Raw genomic sequence first — 21,904 nt, 5'->3', positions numbered from 1 at the left:
GCACACAGTGCTATAGTGGGCAGTGTGAATGAATGATCAAGTGCCGAACAACACCGTAGCGGAGTGATATCGGCATACTAATGTAATCAACGTGTCAATTGGACGGGCCTGGTAAGATTTGACCAATGGAGACTTGCCTTACATTTCGGTTAAAAGGTTTCACTTGAAGAACTTTGTAAGTGTTGCACGGACTGGGAAATGCTAATGGCTTTTTACATGCATTTTTATGGATTTTCATTCTGTTCACCATCGATAGCTGATATGTATGTAAGACTAAGAGTACGCCAATCGATTTTTTAAAAAGAGAACAGTTGTTTGCAGAGTACACTTACATCAATATGAGTTTACACAATTTTAACATCAATATTCTAGACTACAGTCATGTTTCTTTGCAGACGAATTAAGAAGAGATACATGTGATGTCAGAATCGAGCCCCTGAAGACTTTCAACATTATAAATATATGTACAAGCAGGACTAAATCAACCTATGCTTCTTGCTTGGAGTCTGCCTTCATACTATTTTCCATGATAATAACATTCCCACAGAAAGAACGGGAAAATACATATAGCTACCACAGTAAGTGTAAACATCACAAAATATTTTGACTAAATTTGCCATTTCTGCTTCAAAACGGAATGCAATTTTGCAGAATCTCCTATCACAGGAGGGGATACCTCTTCTTGCACCCCACCCCTGTGCACAGCTGCTTGAGTGAAGTACTTTTGAAAGCTTGGTAAACAACGTATCACCTGATGTAGTTTGCATTTTGTTCACATACTAGGCCTCACTCCGATATATATTGAACTTTATGAAAGGGGGTCTGAAGTTAGTGACATTGAACTAAGGGAATAATGTGTGTTGTTGGCAGTGTATTGTAGCCCCTAGTTACCATGGTTACATGTGTAAGTAATGATAGGCGGGGAAGGGGCGGTAGTAAAGTTTAATGAGCATGGCCAGGATGGTGTTAACCCTATCCTTTATTTCCCTGGCTGTAAAATAATGGTGGCTCCTCACAAGACAATGATGTTTGTAAGTTAACCCTCAGTTTCAATGTGCGGGACCGGTCGGACTTCTTCTAATCTAGCTGGGACCATACATGTAAATAACATATGGTGACCGTGGGAAAGTCGGCCACCCTGCACCTTGGACAACAAATCAGGCTCCAGTATTCCACCATTGAAACCATTGAATACTAGTTCACAAAGCTGCGTATGTCAACATATCTCTTTTGCAAATTCACTCTATTAACATTCAACTACAGAATGAATGTTATGATAATGGCTATGGCAATAAAGACAGCCCGAGATAAAAAGAAAAAAAGAAGAAGAAAAGAAGAAAAAATAAGACAATTTATGTAAGCCAGTGTTTACATTAAGCATAGAGACTCCACGGTTTAAGCTAATATTCTGTAAAATACCGTAGGCCTTATTTTTCTTTTGCGACACAACGCCTTTTGATGGTGCGACTTGGACGGTGCCGTAAGAGGGTGTCGTTTACGATAGTTTCAATCAAACCCTTCTATGAAATTCTTACATACATATTGTATATCGATCTATAAATTTACTAGTATGTGGTATTTTGCCCCTCACTTTCGACTTAAAACTAAATAGAATATTGTCTAACCTAGTTATGATATAGTAATATGGGCTATCCTATCATTTTACATCATATACACTTTTTGTCATATAACCTTAGCATTTGGGTGTTTGAGACACACACAATTCTTGTTCGAAACACACACAATCCTTGTTCGAAACACACACAATCCTGGTCAAAAGACCTTAGCATTTGCCGTTTTGTGCAACAATTTACTCTAAAACAGGACACATCAAAAGATGCGTCAGTTCCAGGCGACAAAACAAACACTCCAGTCGAAACCACACCAACTTGTGTCTGCATCAACTCTCATTGACAGAACCCTTGATGTCTTCTGTTTTAGAGTAAATTGTTGCAGAAAACAGCCAAATGCTAAGGTCTTATGACCAGAATTGAGGTGTTCGAAACACACTGAATCCTGGTCATAAGAGTTTAGCATTTGGGCATTTTCTGCAACAATTTACTCTAAAACAGCACATATCAAAGGGCCGTCAACACGGATTGACAGTTCGGGTAGTCTACAGGACGGGTGTTTTCGGTGACCAACACCCGCTGACTCTCCGACGCGTCGCGACGCCCCGGCAGTGGCAGTCGTTCGATCATGGATTGGTGGGTACCCCGGCTTGTTAGCGAAATTTCATATGTACCCCTTTTCCAGTTAATATTTCAATGAAAAAGAACCCCCCCCCCCCATTTTTTTAATATAGTGAATCTGGGAGAAAATCACTTCAAAAACCACACAGAGAGAGAGAGAGAGAGAGAGAGAGAGAGAGAGAGAGAGAGAGAGAGAGAGAGAGAGATGGGGCATCGTACCCATATTCTCGGAGGGTGATCTGATAAAGTATCCCCTTTTTACGATTCCATGGACCTAGATGGCCGAAGAGATGCGAAACATCCATTGGACCGCGACCAAGAAAATTGTGATATTGCGATTCTGAAGAGTCACTTTCACGGTAGTCATGCTCGCAGACGGTGTACGCGTTTCGCTCAAAGGACGACTTACTCCGTATGCAAGCAGGACGGCTATCACGAGTCGAGTACCATCTAATTTGGATGAAGAATTATTTAAGTTTGAGCGTATCATACACCACTTTTTAAAATTTGATGTAGACACTGGACGTACGTACTCTACGAAAAGACACAGCGAGAGAGGGGTGAAAAAGGAGACACGAGAAACATCAGTGGAAAGCGGGATGGTCACCGAAAACACTGGACACCGCGTAGTAGACGTCTACTGACTGCTCGAGCGCTCTCTTCAACGTTGAAAGCGGAGTTAATGTCAACAATTTACTCTGTTCGACAGACCAGAAGTTAGTGTGTCTTAGACACCACACGAAATTGTAACAGTGTGTAAAGCAGGATGCTTTGAAGAAGTCACCTCCGACTAACGCATCTTTTGATGTGTTCTGTGTTAGAGTAAATTGTAGCATAAAACGTCAAATGCTAAGGTCTTATGACCAGGATTCAGTGTGTCTCAAACAAGGATTGTGTGTGTCTCAAACAAGAATTGTGTGTGTCTCAAACACCCAAATGCTAAGGTTATATGACAAAAAGTGTATTTATCGTAAATGTGACATTATATATATATATATATATATATATATATATATATATATATATATATATATATATATATATATATATATATATATATATATATATATATATATATATATATATATATATATATATAATTGTCCGTCGTGTATTTTTCCCTCTTGCATAAAAGCTAGACTCGAGCGACAAGAAGACGATCTTTTAGAATGATTCTGAACAAAACCATAAATTAATGATGCGGACCAGTTGAATTGACATTTCATGCTTGGCCCCGTGGACTAATATAGAAGATAAATCTTCCCAACCCGTGGCTTCATGGATCATTTTTCATCTTCATACTGAATGACTTGCTCGAGGGAATATGATTGTGGAGCTTGTTAACTCTGAAAATCTGTAAATATAGAATGTGTATTTTGTTGGACAAAATGTTCGCCAACAAAGAAAGTGTTAAAATTATGTACAAAGTCTTTCAGCCGAGTATGAAGTCTTGTAATGACAACCCTTTGATCACGAGAATGTTTCCTGCTTAATGAAGAAAATTCTGGAGAATAACCTAATTATACCAGCGCCAGTAATATATAAGGAAAATCGGGGTAAGTAATGGCAATTTTGACTCACATTTCGAACACAGTAGAACTAGTGACGTAGACACGCGTTGTCGTGACGAACGACCGGAGTATATATTCCATATTTTTTGTTCAACTTGGCTCGTGCATGGTATAGTGAAGTTTACTCTCCTATTGTTTTTAACTTGAACAATGTTCCTATATCACAGTATTGTTTCGGGTTTTTTTTTAAATGACAAAGAGGTAATGCTTAGAGAACAAGGGGAGGACCGGGGAAAATATGACCCTCCCGCGAACCGATTTGTAACGTAGAAAGTAACACACCCTCTATTTCCCCGCCTCCTCTCATCAATATACATAATGAAGGTTCCCTTAGCTCGATCGTCAGTCATGCTTCATCCCTGTAGGTTTTCATGCTATCTGAGTTGCACATATTTCCTGACATCTGAATATAAATATTGTAAGGTTATTCGAACATCGTCCTAATTCATTCGCATCACTTTTCTAGTGCAATCGTCAAGACTTGCCTCTAGATCAGTGACAATTTGAAATTGAATTGGATAATACATCATGCCAAGATTGAACCTCGAAGCCTAAACATGATAGATTTGTAGCGGTGTCAATGTGCCACAGGTTAAATAGCTGTCATATGTACATAAATACGTAGCGGTAACATTTGTACAAATCATTTATGCACCGAAATCGGACGAAAGTCGTAAATATTTATGATGCCGACGTAGCAACCACGACATGAATAGCAAACTAGAATAGCTGTCCAGAAGGGCATATATTAACTGGTTTAATAATGTATTGCTAAGGATTTTGAGTAAGATAGTTAGGATCAGCCAATGCATGTGACCTTTCATTTTTATTTATTTATTTATTTATTTATTTATTTATTTATTTATTTATTTATTTATTCATTTATTCATTCATTCATTCATTCATTCATTCATTCATTCATTCATTTATTCATTCATTCATTCATTCATTTATTTATTTATTCATTCATTCATTCATTCATCATATACTTATTAATTTCTTTGATCTGTTGTGTGGTTTTGAGCCTTCAAAGATAGTTCTGAATTTCGAATATAGTGGCTATTATTATAAAAGGACAAAAACGTGTGTTGTGGAAGAAGAACTGTTGTAGATTTTGGATAAATACTCACTTTCACTTTAAGCTGTAAATAATGTATGGGACCTAAATACCCTACAATAACACTACTTTAATCTCAGATCACAAAAAATAATTTTATTGTAAAACCAGATAGACAAATCGCTGGGCTACATCAATCCATACAGTAACTTGTAATAAGTAATCAAATAAAGAGGGGTTAAACTCTTGGATTTTCAAGAATACATTTGGGGGATTTAAAGTCTAAAAGTACACTCTAGCGTTTTTTGCAATTTTTTTATGAAATGTATCGTGATGTTTAGATAAAGACAGTTCGTTATGTTTGCTAGGTAGTTGAGAGTGCATTTATAAGAAAACGTCTCAATGCTTTTGCATATTGAGATAACAAATGAAGAATTATGTCAAAAAATAAATGATAAAACCATCATCACAAATTGTCACTAAGAAACGGTAGAGGTTTCTTTTCGGTAACGTACACCCATCCCATCCCCAAACCCAACCAACCAACCAACCAACCAACCATTGCCCACCATGTTGTTTGTGGCAACAATCCGATTGGTTTCTTTACGGCAATAAATACCCCCCCCCGCCCCCCCTCATTGTCGTGCAACCACCAGGTGTCTTGGGAGGGATGGGGTGATCATTGCCATAAACATAACTGTCAATATCAAGCAAAATACAATTTTAGTGCTCAAGACGAAGACTATGGGGGTATAAGGTCCAAATGATCAAAAATTTTCATTTTCTATTACATATAAATATTTCTATCACACGCACACAGGTCATCTCCAGCAATAAAGAGTATTAGATCAATATTGAGATTTTAATACAATGACTGTGATTTCCCACTTGACAGGAAGAAATGGTGATCATGATTTTACCTTCATGAAAACATTCTTGAACGTACGCCGCATGCGCAAAAGACTATAAATGCCTGTCAAGCAGATGATGAATACGTTGATATATTCATATTGTGTGACATCACCATGGCGATCGTTTATCTCAAAAGGACCAAAGAGAACTTAGATGCAATTATAGCTGATTCTTATCAGTTATCCATTATATAAATAAGACGTATTTCGTGACATTTAAACAATTTCTGTAAATCAGTCAAGACTGTAATTCTCAAGAGATTGTATATTTATTCTGGGTGTCACTTTGATTGTAATAAATATGCAAATATGTTTAATATTCACTGCATAATGTCACCCAGTTGAGATCCCTGTCAAGGTATAAAATAATGCAGTAAAGAAGTACATGTAATTGTTGAGAAACAATTCAATTTATCCCTCAGTCAGCTTGTAAAATTTATCATGTATTTTGAAGATTCATCCCTGAGCATCTTCTTTGTGTGTGGTATTGCTGCAAATGATGGAAATACGGGGAGTAAGTGGAAGATGAAATCTAGCAAAAAACAAAAGATAATTTATTGCAAACACCGGGGGCGTGATTTTAACTACTACGCGTTACATGCAGCGTTACATGTATTATACAAATGGTATTACCAAAAACAATTTCATGTCCACCTTGGCGTCAATTTCTTACGATTACACAAAATAATAAATAAAGAGGACAATGTACCCAATACACTAAAAAGTCATAAAATTGTAAAAGGAGCGGACATGTTGAAAAAAAACTCAAAGTTACCGCACATAATAGAAGCGGAAATGTTGAAAGACACTCAAATTTAATTCCTAATTTTTATGTCATCGGTAAAAGATAGCGTAAATAACGAAATTCGTACTTTGTAAATACAAAACATATATTGACAATTCTTTCCCCTATTTTAATGCTGTAATATCCTATTCAATGGGTAATTTATTAATAATTCATCTAACGTTACTGTTTATACAGAAAATGTACAAAATTGATGGCACTGGTATAGTTTTGTTTTTTATTAGTTCGCTCCAACAATATGGCCAAAGCACAGATTTGGTCGTCCGTCCATACCTGTAATCCGGGCTTTCCAAGTTAACTTCTCGTTATAATAAACCGTTTGCCTCAGTTATGGCGTTAAAAGCAAACGTGTTTGTGGTAATAAACTCAACAAATATTTATCGTATCATTACCTGGAATATCATGGCTATTTATTCAGACACTTAAAGTTGAAATAAAGGAATGCCTTCAGTCTTTTGTTGACTCCGATAACTATACAACTGATCAGTACATAGACTTTAAAACTGCATACATTTTTTTACATGTAAACGCCTAGAATATTTTGTTTGACCCATCGAACTCAATACTCCTGTTTAGATCTAATGGTATCGAAGAATTCATGTCATTATTAGACCAGTCAAATTCAGTGTAAACACTTGACTGGCTGCATTAGCAGGTAAGTGATACGTCGCCTCTTTTCAATTTGATTGGCAGGTATGGTAACGAAGGTCTTACCTTGTGTACCAAATCCAGCCTAGTCATCAAATAACATAAATACGACGTTGCGTTGATTCTTCAGTCTAGTTTCATTGTGCATTGCGATAGGCCTAGACAGATAGATCGAAGGGTCTCTTTGTTCGGCATGATTGCCCCCGTTACCTACCACTCTCACCTTTATAGTTAAGGTTCGACATGAATGCCCCCGTTACCTACCACCATCACATTGTATTTACCGTTAGATATTGTTGTGTTCAACGCACGTGTCTCGTTTTAAGCCTCTCTGAACTTTCCAGTCTTTTACCTTTGAAAAGAATGCCCATCTTAAATAAATGAACAGTACAGTTGAAAGTCTATTTACATGTAGCATACATGCACTTTTGTACGGTGGCACTACATGCCAAGCCTTTTTTTTAAAGAGCCAAAATTTTCGACAGCAATATTTCGACCTATTACTTTCTCTCGAAAGAGTTGTAATAATCATTTAGAATTCGCGCGCCCACACGGTTTAATTTCTATTCATATCATCTCTAAAGGAAATTAGTCTGTTTTCAGTAGTCGTGATAGTACAAAACTAACGGATTTACTAACAATATATTAGGAGAGATAATCTTCCGTATACGTGAGACCTTTGATTTCGAAGCCCGGTGTGACGCGCTCTGACGTCACTAACTATTAAATCCCCGTTTTATACGATCGACAAAACCAAGCGCACATGCACGGAATAATAAGCACTATTTGTCATAACACGGCGTTAGGTTGCTAGCCATCGAGAATTTTGCGTCGTCATGTGTGTGTGTCAACCTTGAACAAGTGTGTTGACGTTTATCTGGTTTCGGGATCGAAAACTGTCACGGTTTCAGAAATATTGTAATATTTTGGCGTAACTCGTTCAGCTTTACGATAACGACATTTCCATGGAAACAAGAACGCACGACACGGTAAGTATATAGCTTTGTTACAGTAACAGGAGAGGATGTAAACTCATTTCACGGAAGTAAATATTTCTTTCATCGACAATGCATACAATAATTACATTAATGAGATAAATATAAAGACCAAGCTGAACAGTATTTTATATTTTGGTTCCAATGGTCCATTTTCTCATATTTTATTAGCTGTTTGTTTTAAAATTCAGTGTGCTATATCCACGTATGTCTCAGTGCTCAAATAGCAAGGTGGTTAATATACTGTCAAATCATAGGATTTTTTTCAAAGCCGTGCTAATATTACGTTGTATGAAAAGCAATCAACATATTAAATTAATTGAAAAATGATGGTCTCCATGGACATGAAGTCCTACAGCTAAATTACATACATATTAATTGAATTCTCCCGACGTTACACGAATGAATTACGCGTTCAAAGGCTGTAATGGAATTTTAAATGATAGTATTCTCGTATAATCCCGCGTGTTCTAGTTGTCGAACTAGTTTATGTTCCAAAGCGGAACGTTCTATCGACCACCAAGTGTACCAATTGTAGTCTATGTGTGAGGCTAATGTGAAGTAATGTGTTCAGATCAACATTTTTTATTGGAATTCTGTCATCACCTGCAGTATCGGGTAAATAGGAAATACTTCGAGTTAATTAGACCGACGTATCAAACAATTATTTAAACAATGTAATTATTTTGATCAGTTTGCATGAAATAGATTGCCAATGACAACGGTAAAGGCCTAATAGCGAGGGCTTGTACCTTTCATCAAAATATGCCGGGGTTTGAATAACACAATACTATTCTTTCAATCGGTGAATCTTCGTACAATTGACTATTCAATGTTGTTCTTTACTTTTCTTTAGCCAAAAGGCAGTTTATGTTGGCTGCTAACTTTACTAACATGTACACAGATATTTGTTTGTCGGCTATGTAATGTATAGCTATGACATTGTCAACGTTCTGCTCTTCAGTTCTGTTCGCTGTGGTCGTCATTCACTGCGCCAAGTGACACCTTACCTGGTAACGGAATTAATATAGAAACATGTCGTTTTCTCTACAGATATGGCTAAAAGCGGAGAAGATTCGTGTACAATGACTGGGCCCTGAAATATCCACATTGAATAACGACAGAGCTTGTTGCTTCGGGCAAACGCGACCTAAGTGAATGTTACGACATGACAACCTGCAACCCCCGGGTGACATTTCTACAGCGACCGAAGACTACGCCATGCAAGACACGCTTGCCAAGAATACAATGTCTATTCGGAGAATGTGAAAAAGTTCATCAAGCTGGCCAGAATAAACCAGATATTGGATATTTCGATTCGAAACACTTTCAAGAAAGGGTTAATATGCGAAAATTTCTAGAAAATACTAAACGATTAAGAGATATCAAGCGTCGAGATGAGTGGTATGAACCAAGGCCGAAAGCGACAAAATCGGGGCGAGATCCGGGAGCACCTAGTGGAGATGCCAGTCAGAATATGAGGAAGTCATTGCCTGCTATCTCATTAGATGGAATTAATACTTTAGTTCGTCGACCACTGACTACATTTGACAAGAGACCAGGAGTTATTGAGAACGATATGGAGGACTGGTGTTTGAAACCATTTAGTACTGTCGATCACGGTCTTTTTGGATACGGGGATCACTTTCCCCTACTGATGCACAAATATAGCCAACCTGAAGAAAAGGAAGTGAAACTCAAGGAATATCACACAAAACGTCATTCGATCGTAGTAGCCGATTACTCTCATGGAGTTATTGCGCTATCCGGTCCTGATGACGAATTTCAAGAATTCGTCGATCTATTTCCAGAGAAGCATCGATTTATTGAAGAAACTCCTCCATCATCAGCAACCGACTTGGCTGATCATTTACAAAAATTCATGAACTTAAACGCCACAAGCCCGTCTAAGGAATCGCTCAAGTCGTCATCAGAAGATTCGGTATTGAGTGAATCTTCTTACGAGCGACTACTTGAAAGTTATCGAAAATCTCACGGAGAGCGAAGACTGACATTGTCCGACGTTAAAGCGTCACAAAAAGCGGCTTACTTCAAGAAAGGTCCCGCAGTCTGGGGCCGAAGGTCCAGCCTTATTCCCGACAAGACAATGCCAACGATTGGGAAAGGAGCTTGGTTGGGGGGTAGACGGTCATCTCTTGTTGACGGACCAATGTCGTTGCTCAACGCTGATAAGGAAAGTCTGTTTAGTAGTAACTGTAGTAGTCAAAGAGCGGGGAGTAACAAAAGAATGTCTTTTGCTGGACCGTTAGATTTGAACACGGTCAATTTATTATCCGTTATCGAGGAAGCTAAAGACTGCTACCCTGTACGATCAGAGACGTCAATCACAGACTTTCTGGTTGACAGAATTATAGAAGACGACGAAGACGACGACGACGATACTGATTTCAATGAAAATCGATCAGAGAAAAATATACAAAAACTGGAAAAATTCTTAGAAAGCCTCAGTTCGGATTCAGACTCCGATTAAATTTCACTTCTCTGTCGATGATTGCACATTCACATAACATGTCACTTGTAATTGAGGTCGTTGCCATGCCAACCTACCTGTTTCATATTTTAATACATCACCATAACCTAATTTGAGTGTGTTATGAATACAAACATTGTAAAGGACATTTTGTATAAATATGGTTGTCATGACGACTAATTGAATTAATATAGGCATTATCTATTCAATGAGAAATGTCACCCTTCTTTCTAATTTGTACTGTTACCTGGGGCTACTACATGTAAAATTGTATACACTATTGTGAATTAGGTGATAAAAACTATGACAACTTTTATATTTATATGTACTATAGTACTTGCTGGAAAGTGCAATAAATTACTTTTACCATGTCACCACTTGGCTGATTATTTGTGAAAAAAAAACGAGTCTAGAGAGCTAAAATATTTAACAGTAGATGTCAGCAATGTCCTAATTTCTAAAATCCAACATTTCGCATTACAGGTACTATCAAGTAGTCTGTTGCTACCCTCTCTTCTCTCAATGTGTTCTATTAATAAAATAAATTGGTTTACAGATTAAAAATCCATTTAATCAATTTCAGACAGGTGTCCTCTGTGAACATCTATGAAACGGCAGACGTTATTTAGTGTGTGAGATACTGTACAGTGACTACAATCCATGGATTTATTCAATCAAAGCTATTCAACCTAGTAGGGTCAGAGAGGAGACTACCATCTCTATTTGGGGGCATTATTTCTTTTGAAATTAGAACTGCAGTATTTGTAGTTGCACAAGGTACACATCAACTGTACAAACACTGCATTGTACTATAAATATCATCATTTATTTGCACTGTAAATCCACTTGAACTGTTTTGCCAGTTGTAATGAGTAGGTGAGAGTTGATATCATTCTGTCTGTCTTCAGGCTTTGTTTACAAATTGCATAATGTATTGTGAATGGTTCACCCACTTCATGAATATTCATGTCACAACTACCTCATTTACATGACAATACCCATAATTAGGTCATTCTCACACCTCTTGTTTGCTAATCTTTACTAAATCTGTTTTTATACTGCTTTTATATTCTATCATTTTATGATTTCAATGACAAACTTGAAGAATGATAGTTGTGTAGTTATGTAAAATAGTTTCAATTGCATCACATATCTGTATGTCCATATATAGTTATCAATATTTTTTTTACTAAACTTTCCAAAGTAATCATAACAGTACTACTAAGTACCAGCAGCACATGCTATTTCCTTTGTAGTAAATCATCACTTTGTGACATGTAGTAACTAGTAGTACCACTGTTTCTTTTAAAAGTCAACATTTCTGAAGCATGGATCAGCTGCTTTTAAAGGTCCACAACAAAACTTTTCAGATTTTTGACATTCCCTAATCTCAAACCCATTTTACAACTTTCGTATCAGTAGTATAGACCATGCTGATTGCAAACAGAACATGAAAGATGTTTTAGTTCTCCCATGTGAGATCTTCAATACCGTAGAATAGCCTGAAAGATCCAGGTGTTTTTTTCGCTTATATAATGCGTTCTCTCATGTAGATAGCAAGAGGATACATAAGCGGACCAACGGTTGGACCTTTCAAAGTATAGAGTAGAGGTGATATAATGCAAATGTCTTCACTCTGTAATGTATACAAAATTGAATATGGTTCATAGAAATGATATAGTCAGTCACTTGGTGATTTATCTTGTCTCAGACTTTGGCTTACAGCCAACACTGCCAGGAGCTACTAATTTTTTTACACCTGCTGTTGGGTATCTGTCTTGATCCAAGTGTGACAAGTTCATTTTTATTCAATGTCCTCTCTCCACCCGAGTGCCACATCAATTTCTGTTCAAAGTCAAGTATAAGGTGGTGACATCAACACATTACAGTTGAACATCTTCACCTTCAGCTTCATCTTCATCAAGTTTGTCAGATTCTGTATCAAGTTCTTGTTGTTTAGCTTTCATTAATAATTCAATTTCTTCTAGAGGAGCCCGTACTCTGATCTCCTTTTCCATCATTAAATCCAGTATCTGGAGTAGATCACTGGGAAAGTACTGTACAGCATCCATATAGATCACCTGTCAATAACAACCAAATCACAAGTTACATGAGTTATCATTGAAGAAATCATCAGGGTCTCTCGTTTAACTTTCAGCATTGTGTCACAAATGCAAAATTTCATTGCATGTCATATTCTTTACTTTCATGGCAACAAATAGCACATGCAAGTTGAAAATAAACATTAACTTTTATAGATTTAGTACAAATATTTATCCCACCCATTCAAGGCTAATAATGCTAAGTTGATCATTAAAATCAAGACCACATTGCTGCCTAAGTCCCATTATCCCCCAGCTGTTCTTTAACATCCTAAAAGGTCTTAATCAAATTATAAAATAGATTAAAATAACAGTATCGAATATCTTACCTTGGCCCAGGGGCAGTGTTGAAGACTTCTGTAGAATATAGACTTGCCTCTTTCCTTACTTCCATGTAACACCTGTAGATACATCAACAGAAACACTGTCAATAATTGACCCCTCACAAATCATTCCAGTTGGATGATAATTTCCCAACAAACTGTAACATGACAATAACAGAATCCTTTATGATTCTAGACAACAAGCTTGCAACCATGTTTTCTGGTTGATTGCATGACAAAATTGACTTTATAATTTGTCGGTAAAGGCTATTACACATTCTAAACAATGACAGCTGTTACTGTGATAATAACACAGTTGTATAAACAAAGCATAGGACATTCTGATATATAATGTACTATGCATACAATTTTCTAATACACAATATCCCTTCCTACACAACATTATGAGAGTGGAGAATTACACTCTGATTGTACATTATTTCCTGAATGTCAGCTCTTTGTAAAGTTTTTATAAAAATATTGAACTTTTCATATAATAATAATAATGATAATCTTTATTCGTCTAAATGAATTCAGAAATTTGTTGAATGGTTGCCAAGGAGTAGCGTCCTGTGCCCTGCAGAGTTGTTAAAGCAGGAGGAAACTAGAGTACCTGGGGGAAACCTACATTGTTTGGCAGGGTCAAACTGAGCATCACACTGCTTACATACAGACCTGGTTCATATTTTAATCAAACCCAGCCAACACTGGCAGCTGGGCAACAAATCTACTTTGGTACATTATCCTCCCAAGTCACAGCATCGATAATCAAACAAATAATGTCAAGAAAGATTGGGACAAAACAATCATTTGAATGTCAAACTACATGTCTACAACAACTAGGGTTTGTTATATTGTCATCAGACTTGCCATGTCACTTGTCAGGTAATATGAAGAGCCTTTCTAGACATATTTGATAAAAGCTATGATTGTCAACTTACCTCAAACTGAATATACATCCTCCACAGTAGTACACTATACCTAACAGTCCTGTGTGACACAGACTTTTCAAATAATGACCTTATTCTGTGAGTTATACCAGTAGATGGTAGCTGCCAAGTCAAAGCTGTCATGGACAAACACAGAAATTAAAATGATCAAGACTGTAATATTTAAGTTTATCTATGTACATAATACATTTTACATAACAGGACAGTGACACTTATCACAGTATCATATAGTACACATCCCAACTAACATAACACAGGAACATGACACACTCATATAATAACATAACACATGCAAATAGTAACATAACACATACACACACACACACACACACACACACACACACACACACACACACAGACATTGGATATCACAATACAGACCTAAAAACAAAGCACAGAACCATGTCCATTAAGAAAACTTAAGATCTTTTCATGGCATCATCATGTGCAGACCACACAAATAAAGAACATACTTCAAAAATAACTTTTTGAAATTTTTAAAAACAAACTTACCAGTGGATGGTGCTACGTTTGGTAGTGATAGAGGTACAGTGGCTTGTCCTAGTGTTTGTTCTATAGTGTGTTGTCTCAACTGTTCAGCAAACACACCATACAACCATGGCAATGGTGTGGTTGTTTCCTTTGTGGCATGGTCAAAGTATCTCCTCACTCGACCAGCTATGTGGGACCTCAACTCTAGCACAATAAAGTAATGCATAAAGGTGGGACTGTCTGGAAACTCTGCCATTGCTCTCTTGAGGAGATTCCTAACTGGAGTGAGTGCCACTGATCGATGCATCATGTGATAGAAGTGAAGTCTTACATATGCTGTCAGTAGGATCTCATAGTCCAACACACAATGCTCTGCGATGCTGTTAAACCTGTCCTCAGTTCGTTGAGGAAATTTACACAGACTTTTCAACATAGTCAGACCTTCTTCAAAGATGATGGTGGCCGCCTGCAACCCTACACTCAGATACTGGAAAAGGGCATAACAGATTGTGAAATGCATGATGAAGCTGCCACATGGTACCTGAATATTAGACACAGATGATAGATTCTCTTTGTGAGATTCCGCCTTTTTGTGGAATTCCTGTTGATAAATATTCCTTGCTTTTAGCACACTGAGTGGATTTACTGAAGTATTGCTGCTTGTAGCACTATAAATGCTGCCTTCTCCAAACCTGGTCAGTATGTGCAAAGCCCGGTTTTTCACTGATTCTTCTACTATCAATCTCTCTGTCTTGTTATTCTTCAAACAATTTAACGTCCACTGGTCTACCTTGTCAAATCCAAGTTCAAGTTCAGCATACCTATGGCACAGTTTGGCAGCAGCTAGTTTCATGTCTAGACTTTGCACATCCTTACCAAGTTGACCATACAAGGCTAAGGCCATATCAAAGACTTTCCTTGCTTCATCCACATTACCAGCAGACCATTCAAACTGTGCGTACGCTTCCCACAGTAGTAAATTATTCCTGTTGTGGCTTTCTTTCAACACCGACTTTGCAAACTTCCTGGCAGTTTTAGTTTTATGTTTGGACTTCTTACTGCCAATGGAGGCCTTTGCAGCCTCATACTGTAGCCAAACCAAAGTGAGATGAGTCCTTGCATCACCAGTGAAAAAGTGAAGAATTTGTGAGAACACCTGTGTTATGAGCTCATTGAATTCGACAGATCTCTGATACCAAGGCCCCTTCTCTCTACATGTAGACTGTGTCTCCATATCTAGGGTTGGTAGCCCACAATTCACACCTTTACACATCAGACACCATCCTAGTCCAGATGAGCTGAACGACTGCTGTAAAACTTGTGATGTGTCTTCTAAGCTAACAAGGAAGTGTCTCTCAGTTTGAAAGCAAGCTGTGGAGTACACCGGACAGGTAGGTATGCCAAGAAAGTGAAGGAAACGGAGTACAAGTAGAAACTTTAGATCTAGTGATGTGACTTTGAATAATGATGAACTGATGTCATCAAATAACACCATTCTGTCAGGATCTTCACAGTCATCTTCAGTCTCTCCTTTCTTTGTGTCTGGTTTCCATGGTAACCAGTGTTGTTGTTCTCTGCTGTTTTCTACTTTATACCATACTTTCCACAGTGGATCACTGGTTTGTATGAGTTCATCTTCTTTGTCAATTTCATCCTCTTCATCTATAACAACAAAAATTAAAGAAATCATATCAATTATCATTTTCTAAAACTTCTCCAAAATTTTGAACACATGCTACTTGTACAGTCATCAGAATGTGGAAAGATAGTTACCAACAATCACAACATACATACATACATACATACATACATACATACATACATACATACATACATACATACATACATACACACACACACATACACACACACATACACACACACATACATACATACATACATACATACATACATACATACATACATACATACATACATACATACATACAAGGCAAGTTGATTTACATTACATTACCTTGTTGTCCTAACAATACCACTTCTTCCCATCCTCCCTTCTCCTTCTTATGCATCCATTTATTCCAACCTTTGGCACCTTTCTCACCAAACTTAGCTTCTTCACTATCCCAAAATGTCTCAAAGAATGCAACCTGGGGTTAAGAATATAAATATTTCATAACCCTTATACTACTACATTAAAGAGTATCTAACACTACTCAAAACAATACAATACTATTCTAAACTAGCTGATTGAAAGGCTAAACAGTACCTGATATTACTCCAGTCTAGCTGTTACAACAATAACGCTCATTCACTTGACTACCCCATCACAGTTGTCATCTTTGCAATAGACACTGTCAGTTTGCTGTTGCTAGGTCTTAGTTGCTAGGCCTATTTGTGTCTATATCTTTTGGCATTTTCATCCACCAATAATTGAGAATCAAGGTAACATAAGTGTTGCACTGTATGTCTCTTTCTAAACAAATCACTAGCATATTGTTAACCCTCATGTGCAAGAACAATGATACTGCCCCCTTTAAGGGATCTTTCCTGTTTCGATATCCCATCATGTTAACTTTATTGAGCTACGATTATCAACTGACTGGACTAGGTTGAACCTGTTCATGTAAGGGGACTGCTTACCTGACCACTTGGTTTGGTAGATTCCTCTAAATGTGATGGACAGAAACAATTGAACTCTATCATTGCTTGGAAAGCAGCGATGGCTTTCTCAACATGACCAACTTGTCTCATGTACTCACATTGTTGCATAAATAAATCTGAAAGAAAATAACATTTTGGTTAATAGCTATTTTATTGCAAAACCTTCTTTAGTGTCTGTGAATTATCTGGAAGACACAAAACTAGAGACACCTCACAACATCATGAACATGCAGAGAAATAAATTTACAGTGTGCATCAACACTAGAGGGCGACATTGCTATACCAGGCTTCTAATGGGAGATGTAAAATTTAATATTATTAAAACATTTTCAGATGAGAATAATTGTAAGAGAAGTAAACATGACATTGGCTATGTATGATCCTACAAAATATGGTTGTTTTCTTTAAAGATAGAACACAAACAATAACCTTGCTAATACTTGGCCATTATTTGCAGAGCTTGAAAATTGCACCTCGTAGCTCTCCTCTAATCCCTGATTCTATAATTGTGTATATGTACTTTTAAAATGATCACTGCATTAATTCAAAACTTTACTCACCTAACATGTACTGTTCTGTGTGTGGCAGTGGTCTGTGTGACTGAAAAGTTCCCTCAGCAACCGATGACAGTGTACTTAGACATTTACCATACAGTTTTTGAATCTTACTGAATGTAAACACGGAAAAGCTGGACTGGGAAAACATCAGATACTGTTGCCATAGCAATGCATCATTAGGATGACAGAAAGCCATCTGTTGCCAGTGTTCATGTAGTTTTGAAGATGACCAAAACTCCCTGGAAAGTTCTAGATGTTCTATTTTCAAATCAATGGAAGTTGGATTTTTCTCAATAGCTTTCTCTAAAATTGATATTTTCTTCTCCATGATAGCAAGATTAAATTTCTTCCTTTTGTCTACCTCTGCTGTATCATCCATCTCAAAGATTCCTTGGCTTGCAACTTCATCTTGAAACTTGACAAATTCTAACCACGTTTTGACATCCTGTGGGTCTTTATGCGTCTTCCGATTGAACATCTCAATCTTTTTTCTCATGACTTCACTCCTTGTTTCCGCTTCTTTGTCTTCAAAGAATGCACTAACATTGCTGATATCCGGTTTTGGGTTTCCTTTCCCTTGGAGATACTTCTGAGTGGCTAGATCATGAATTCCAAGTGGGTCTACAGCTTCAAACATCCTGTCTTTGTCAAGTCTTGGTACAACTACAGTCACTTCAGTCATGGAGATTTCTAGTGGTACATAGGTCAAATCACTACTTCGTGCATGTCCACCTCGCTCACTTTCAAGTTTAGGTTTGGAAACATCAATAACCTTGACTTTATCATCTATAACAGATAACACAGCATCTTTGCCATAATACCTGCCTGCATCTAGTTTCTTTTTCTTCTTTTTCTGTTTTTTGTCTGTCCATTGTATGGTCTGACCTCTTGGCATGCCCACACAAGATTGACCTACTCTGTGATACCTTGCAGTATCCAAGTAATATAAGGATTCAAATGCAAGATTGTTTTTGTCACACTTCTTGTCAACTCTGTAAGCATCTTCAAGTTTCAGGCTTGTTTCATCTATCCAGTTTGTTTTTGGTTTTATTAACTCACTTGCATTGCTCCCACTGTAAATATATGAAAATATTTGTATGACAGATGTATTTACACTTGTATATTAAAAGTATAAAAATTGCAACACTTCTTCAGTTCAAAGATCAGTTTATACTAAACACTATTAATGTAGGAATTTGGGTTTAAAACTTGTGCTCAATCAACAGGCCACCCGACCCCCACCCCAATCTGTACATTATGATTACTATCATACTCAACAGTCAACTGTCTCTTTAAAGTGGCCATATGGATGAGGATTGGGTATTTATTTTGGATTTTTAATTGATAAAACAATTTTATCATGGCTTCCTACTTGGAAAGTCAATGTGAAACAACATGGCAAAGTCTGTGTTTGTATATTGCAAAATGCTAAAAAAAATGTGTAAATTGTACATACAGTAACAAACATTTTACAATTTATTCTTGAGTTACAAACAAGCATTTGCCATAATATATGTTGTTTCACATTGTTTTCACAGGCAGGAAGCCATGACAAAATAGTTTTATAAATTAAAAATCCAAAATAATTATCCAATCCTCATCCCTATGGCTACTTTCATATTATTGAAGATAATCTGTACAGCCTTGCAACAACTTTGTTGTATATCAAGTTTCCTAAACCTTGGCAAATATAGTTTATTTTAAAAATACTATATTTACCAATGCAAACTTACCTGTTTCTCTCCGATTTCACATTCACTAAATCTGTATGATGTTTGTGTTTCTTGTGTTTGTAATGTGGTTCAGATTTATGTTTTTCTTTTCTCTTATTTCTTTCCCTTTCATCATCAGAAGAGTCACTATATCGATGTTTGTGCTTCTTTTTATGTTTTTTGTTCCTATTTGACCTCTTTTTATCTCTGTTGTCATCACTGGATTTGTACTCGTCTGAATCATAATGTCTCTTTCTGTGTGACTTGTATTTTTCTGTCTTGGCCTTGTGGGGGCGCTCTTCATCAGAATCTGAGGAGTATCTTCTGTGCTTATGTTTCCTTTTTTGTTCTTTCTCCCCTTTTCTCTTTCCCTTTTCTCCTTCTGTTGCAACATTTTGTGGTTTCACATCTGTGCTATCCGCTGCTTCGTCAGTGTTTCTTGATTTCTTTTTGTACAGATCATCTATGACAATGGCATCTTCTGGTTTGAAACTTGAATTCTGTAGCCAGTCATACTTTGGAGTGTCTGAGGAATAAAAAAAATGTAATATTAAAGAATTAGATCAATTACAAGGGTCAAACAATTAGGCTGATTTTAAATATTTTCACATCAGGGAAATGATTTTGTTCATAGTTTACACAAATGGTGATATCACTGCTATCACATTTTGCAACTGCCACTACATGTGGCTATATACATAGCATCTACAAGCTTCAAGTAGAGATTATTAATTTTGATGGCAAACAAGGTGGAAATATAAATCTATAGTCTCATTATTTGAGCAAACCAGACTTGATATACTAAATGCAATGTAGTGTGTTGTCACACCTCTGTAAAATCTCACAGATCAGGAACAAACACTACATAAAAGTACATATGAACAATGATGACATGTCACACACACACACACACACACACACACACACTCATCATATACTGCATACTGGTAATGATATCAGTGACACACCAAGTTGGTTTAGTTTCTCCTAAAAAAAATCAAACTTGCTAGAATATGCTACACACAATATCCTATGATATTCTCTATTGCCATGCAATTCATGTACAAATCAACAGTTAGTAGTGGTACAAACTTACTAAAACATGGGTTTCTGTCGTTCATGCAACACACTTTAGCAGACGGGAAAAGTGACATTTTTCATGATAATTGATATTTCACAAGTCAACTCTTTTTGAATCGTGTCACGACATATTTTGAGAACACATTGTAACGACGTATTCAATTTGAAATTTAACGAAAACGTGGCCATACGTTTGTCGAACGCAGTTTGTAGGTCGATATTAAAATTCCGCCCACAGTTCGACGTATTGCGAACGTATTGCGACGACAAACCAACGTTGAGCAATATTGGGCAATACCTGCGATGACTCATTCATTGATCAATACAAACGTCCATACAACGTAGTACGTAGCTAGAGGTATAAATAGATCGACTGTGCAACTGCCACTATTATTTCAACGCACCATGACGCAGGGAAGACGTTCGAGAGGGGTCGTCCAAGACTATTTGGTAAGTGAATAACTTTTTTTTTTTTTTAAATCTGTCTTTATTGAGGCAGTGGCGATATTAAAACATCACACATGTTCGAAACATGCGAAGAAGTCAAATCGACAAGGAAGAACGCTATATTTTATGTCACTCTTCACTACGTGGGTTCACAACGGATTTACAGTTATATTCCACCCGTCTGAAATTAAACAGTACTTTCAGACGTTTTAGAATGAACACGGCGAGGCAAAAGTCCTACAAATTTCCACGATGGAAATTTGTAGGGCTCTCGATCCCGTCTGCAAGCAGAACTAATACTAGTAATAGTATGTCCCCGTTGACTCATGTACTAGCCTGCGAGCGCGAGCTTTACATACCCTGTTTTGAACCTTTTGTCCCTTCTTTTTCCTCCACAGTGACCATAGAAACGGAAGGAAACAGGCTTTGTTTACTCAATCTGTTATTTCGTTCTGACTGGTTTCCAACAACTGGAAAAAGCGGCGTTACTCTCGGCGGACTGGCCGACGTTGAGTTATCGTCGTCCGCCATATTTACAATGTAGTAAAGAAAGTCGCGGTGCGTTGTGGGTAGTGATTCGAGATGTTCATTTGTCTCGGTATCTGACACGTACAACTCACATGTGTCATTTCAAAGTTGCGTGTACTATTTTATGCCGCAATTTGTAATTATATAAAATACAATTCTTGCACTGAGCGACCCAGTGTGTTGATTCATTCCTTTACGTATGTGCTATGTAAGTGACACAATTTTACTGAGTCAAGGTTTTGGGGTAAATACTGACATATGTAAAGGAACGACCTCAGCCTAAACTTGATGCGAAATTTTGAAAGTATTAGTAAAAAATAGACTTGTTTTTTTAGTGAAACTAAGATTTAATCAATCAATCAAACAAACATATTCATTTTACATCCACATGTATCTCCAGATAAAGTCCACTCCGGATATC

General features: G+C 37.1%; 2 protein-coding genes across 3 annotated transcripts; one reads left to right on the top strand and one right to left on the bottom strand.

Annotated features, from left to right (window-relative positions):
- Nucleotides 1–7,920: 7,920 nt before the first annotated feature.
- On the top strand, nucleotides 7,921–11,150 carry LOC144452532 (uncharacterized). 2 transcript variants are annotated; one of them, XM_078143644.1, is made up of 2 exons: nucleotides 7,921–8,173; nucleotides 9,233–11,150. In XM_078143644.1, exon 2 carries the CDS (start codon nucleotides 9,348–9,350, stop codon nucleotides 10,668–10,670), a length of 1,323 nt encoding a protein of 440 aa, XP_077999770.1. In that variant the 5' UTR covers nucleotides 7,921–8,173; nucleotides 9,233–9,347; the 3' UTR covers nucleotides 10,671–11,150. The 2 variants fall into 2 exon arrangements, with proteins under 2 accessions (XP_077999770.1, XP_077999762.1); XM_078143636.1 differs by lacking the exon at nucleotides 7,921–8,173 and adding an exon at nucleotides 8,665–8,797.
- LOC144452521 (nuclear exosome regulator NRDE2-like) lies at nucleotides 11,125–21,491 on the bottom strand. Its single transcript, XM_078143626.1, has 9 exons — nucleotides 21,315–21,491; nucleotides 19,450–19,954; nucleotides 17,720–18,789; nucleotides 17,139–17,275; nucleotides 16,513–16,645; nucleotides 14,559–16,199; nucleotides 14,037–14,161; nucleotides 13,102–13,173; nucleotides 11,125–12,751 (listed from the first exon to the last, which is right to left on the bottom strand). Exons 1-9 carry the CDS (start codon nucleotides 21,484–21,486, stop codon nucleotides 12,554–12,556), a joined length of 4,053 nt encoding a protein of 1,350 aa, XP_077999752.1. The 5' UTR covers nucleotides 21,487–21,491; the 3' UTR covers nucleotides 11,125–12,553.
- Between the last annotated feature and the right edge of the window lie 413 nt (nucleotides 21,492–21,904).

Source organism: Glandiceps talaboti, chromosome 2 (genome assembly GCF_964340395.1).
Source record: "Glandiceps talaboti chromosome 2, keGlaTala1.1, whole genome shotgun sequence".
Classification (NCBI taxonomy): Eukaryota; Metazoa; Hemichordata; class Enteropneusta; family Spengelidae; genus Glandiceps; species Glandiceps talaboti.
This window is presented reverse-complemented; position numbering and strand designations above follow the sequence as displayed.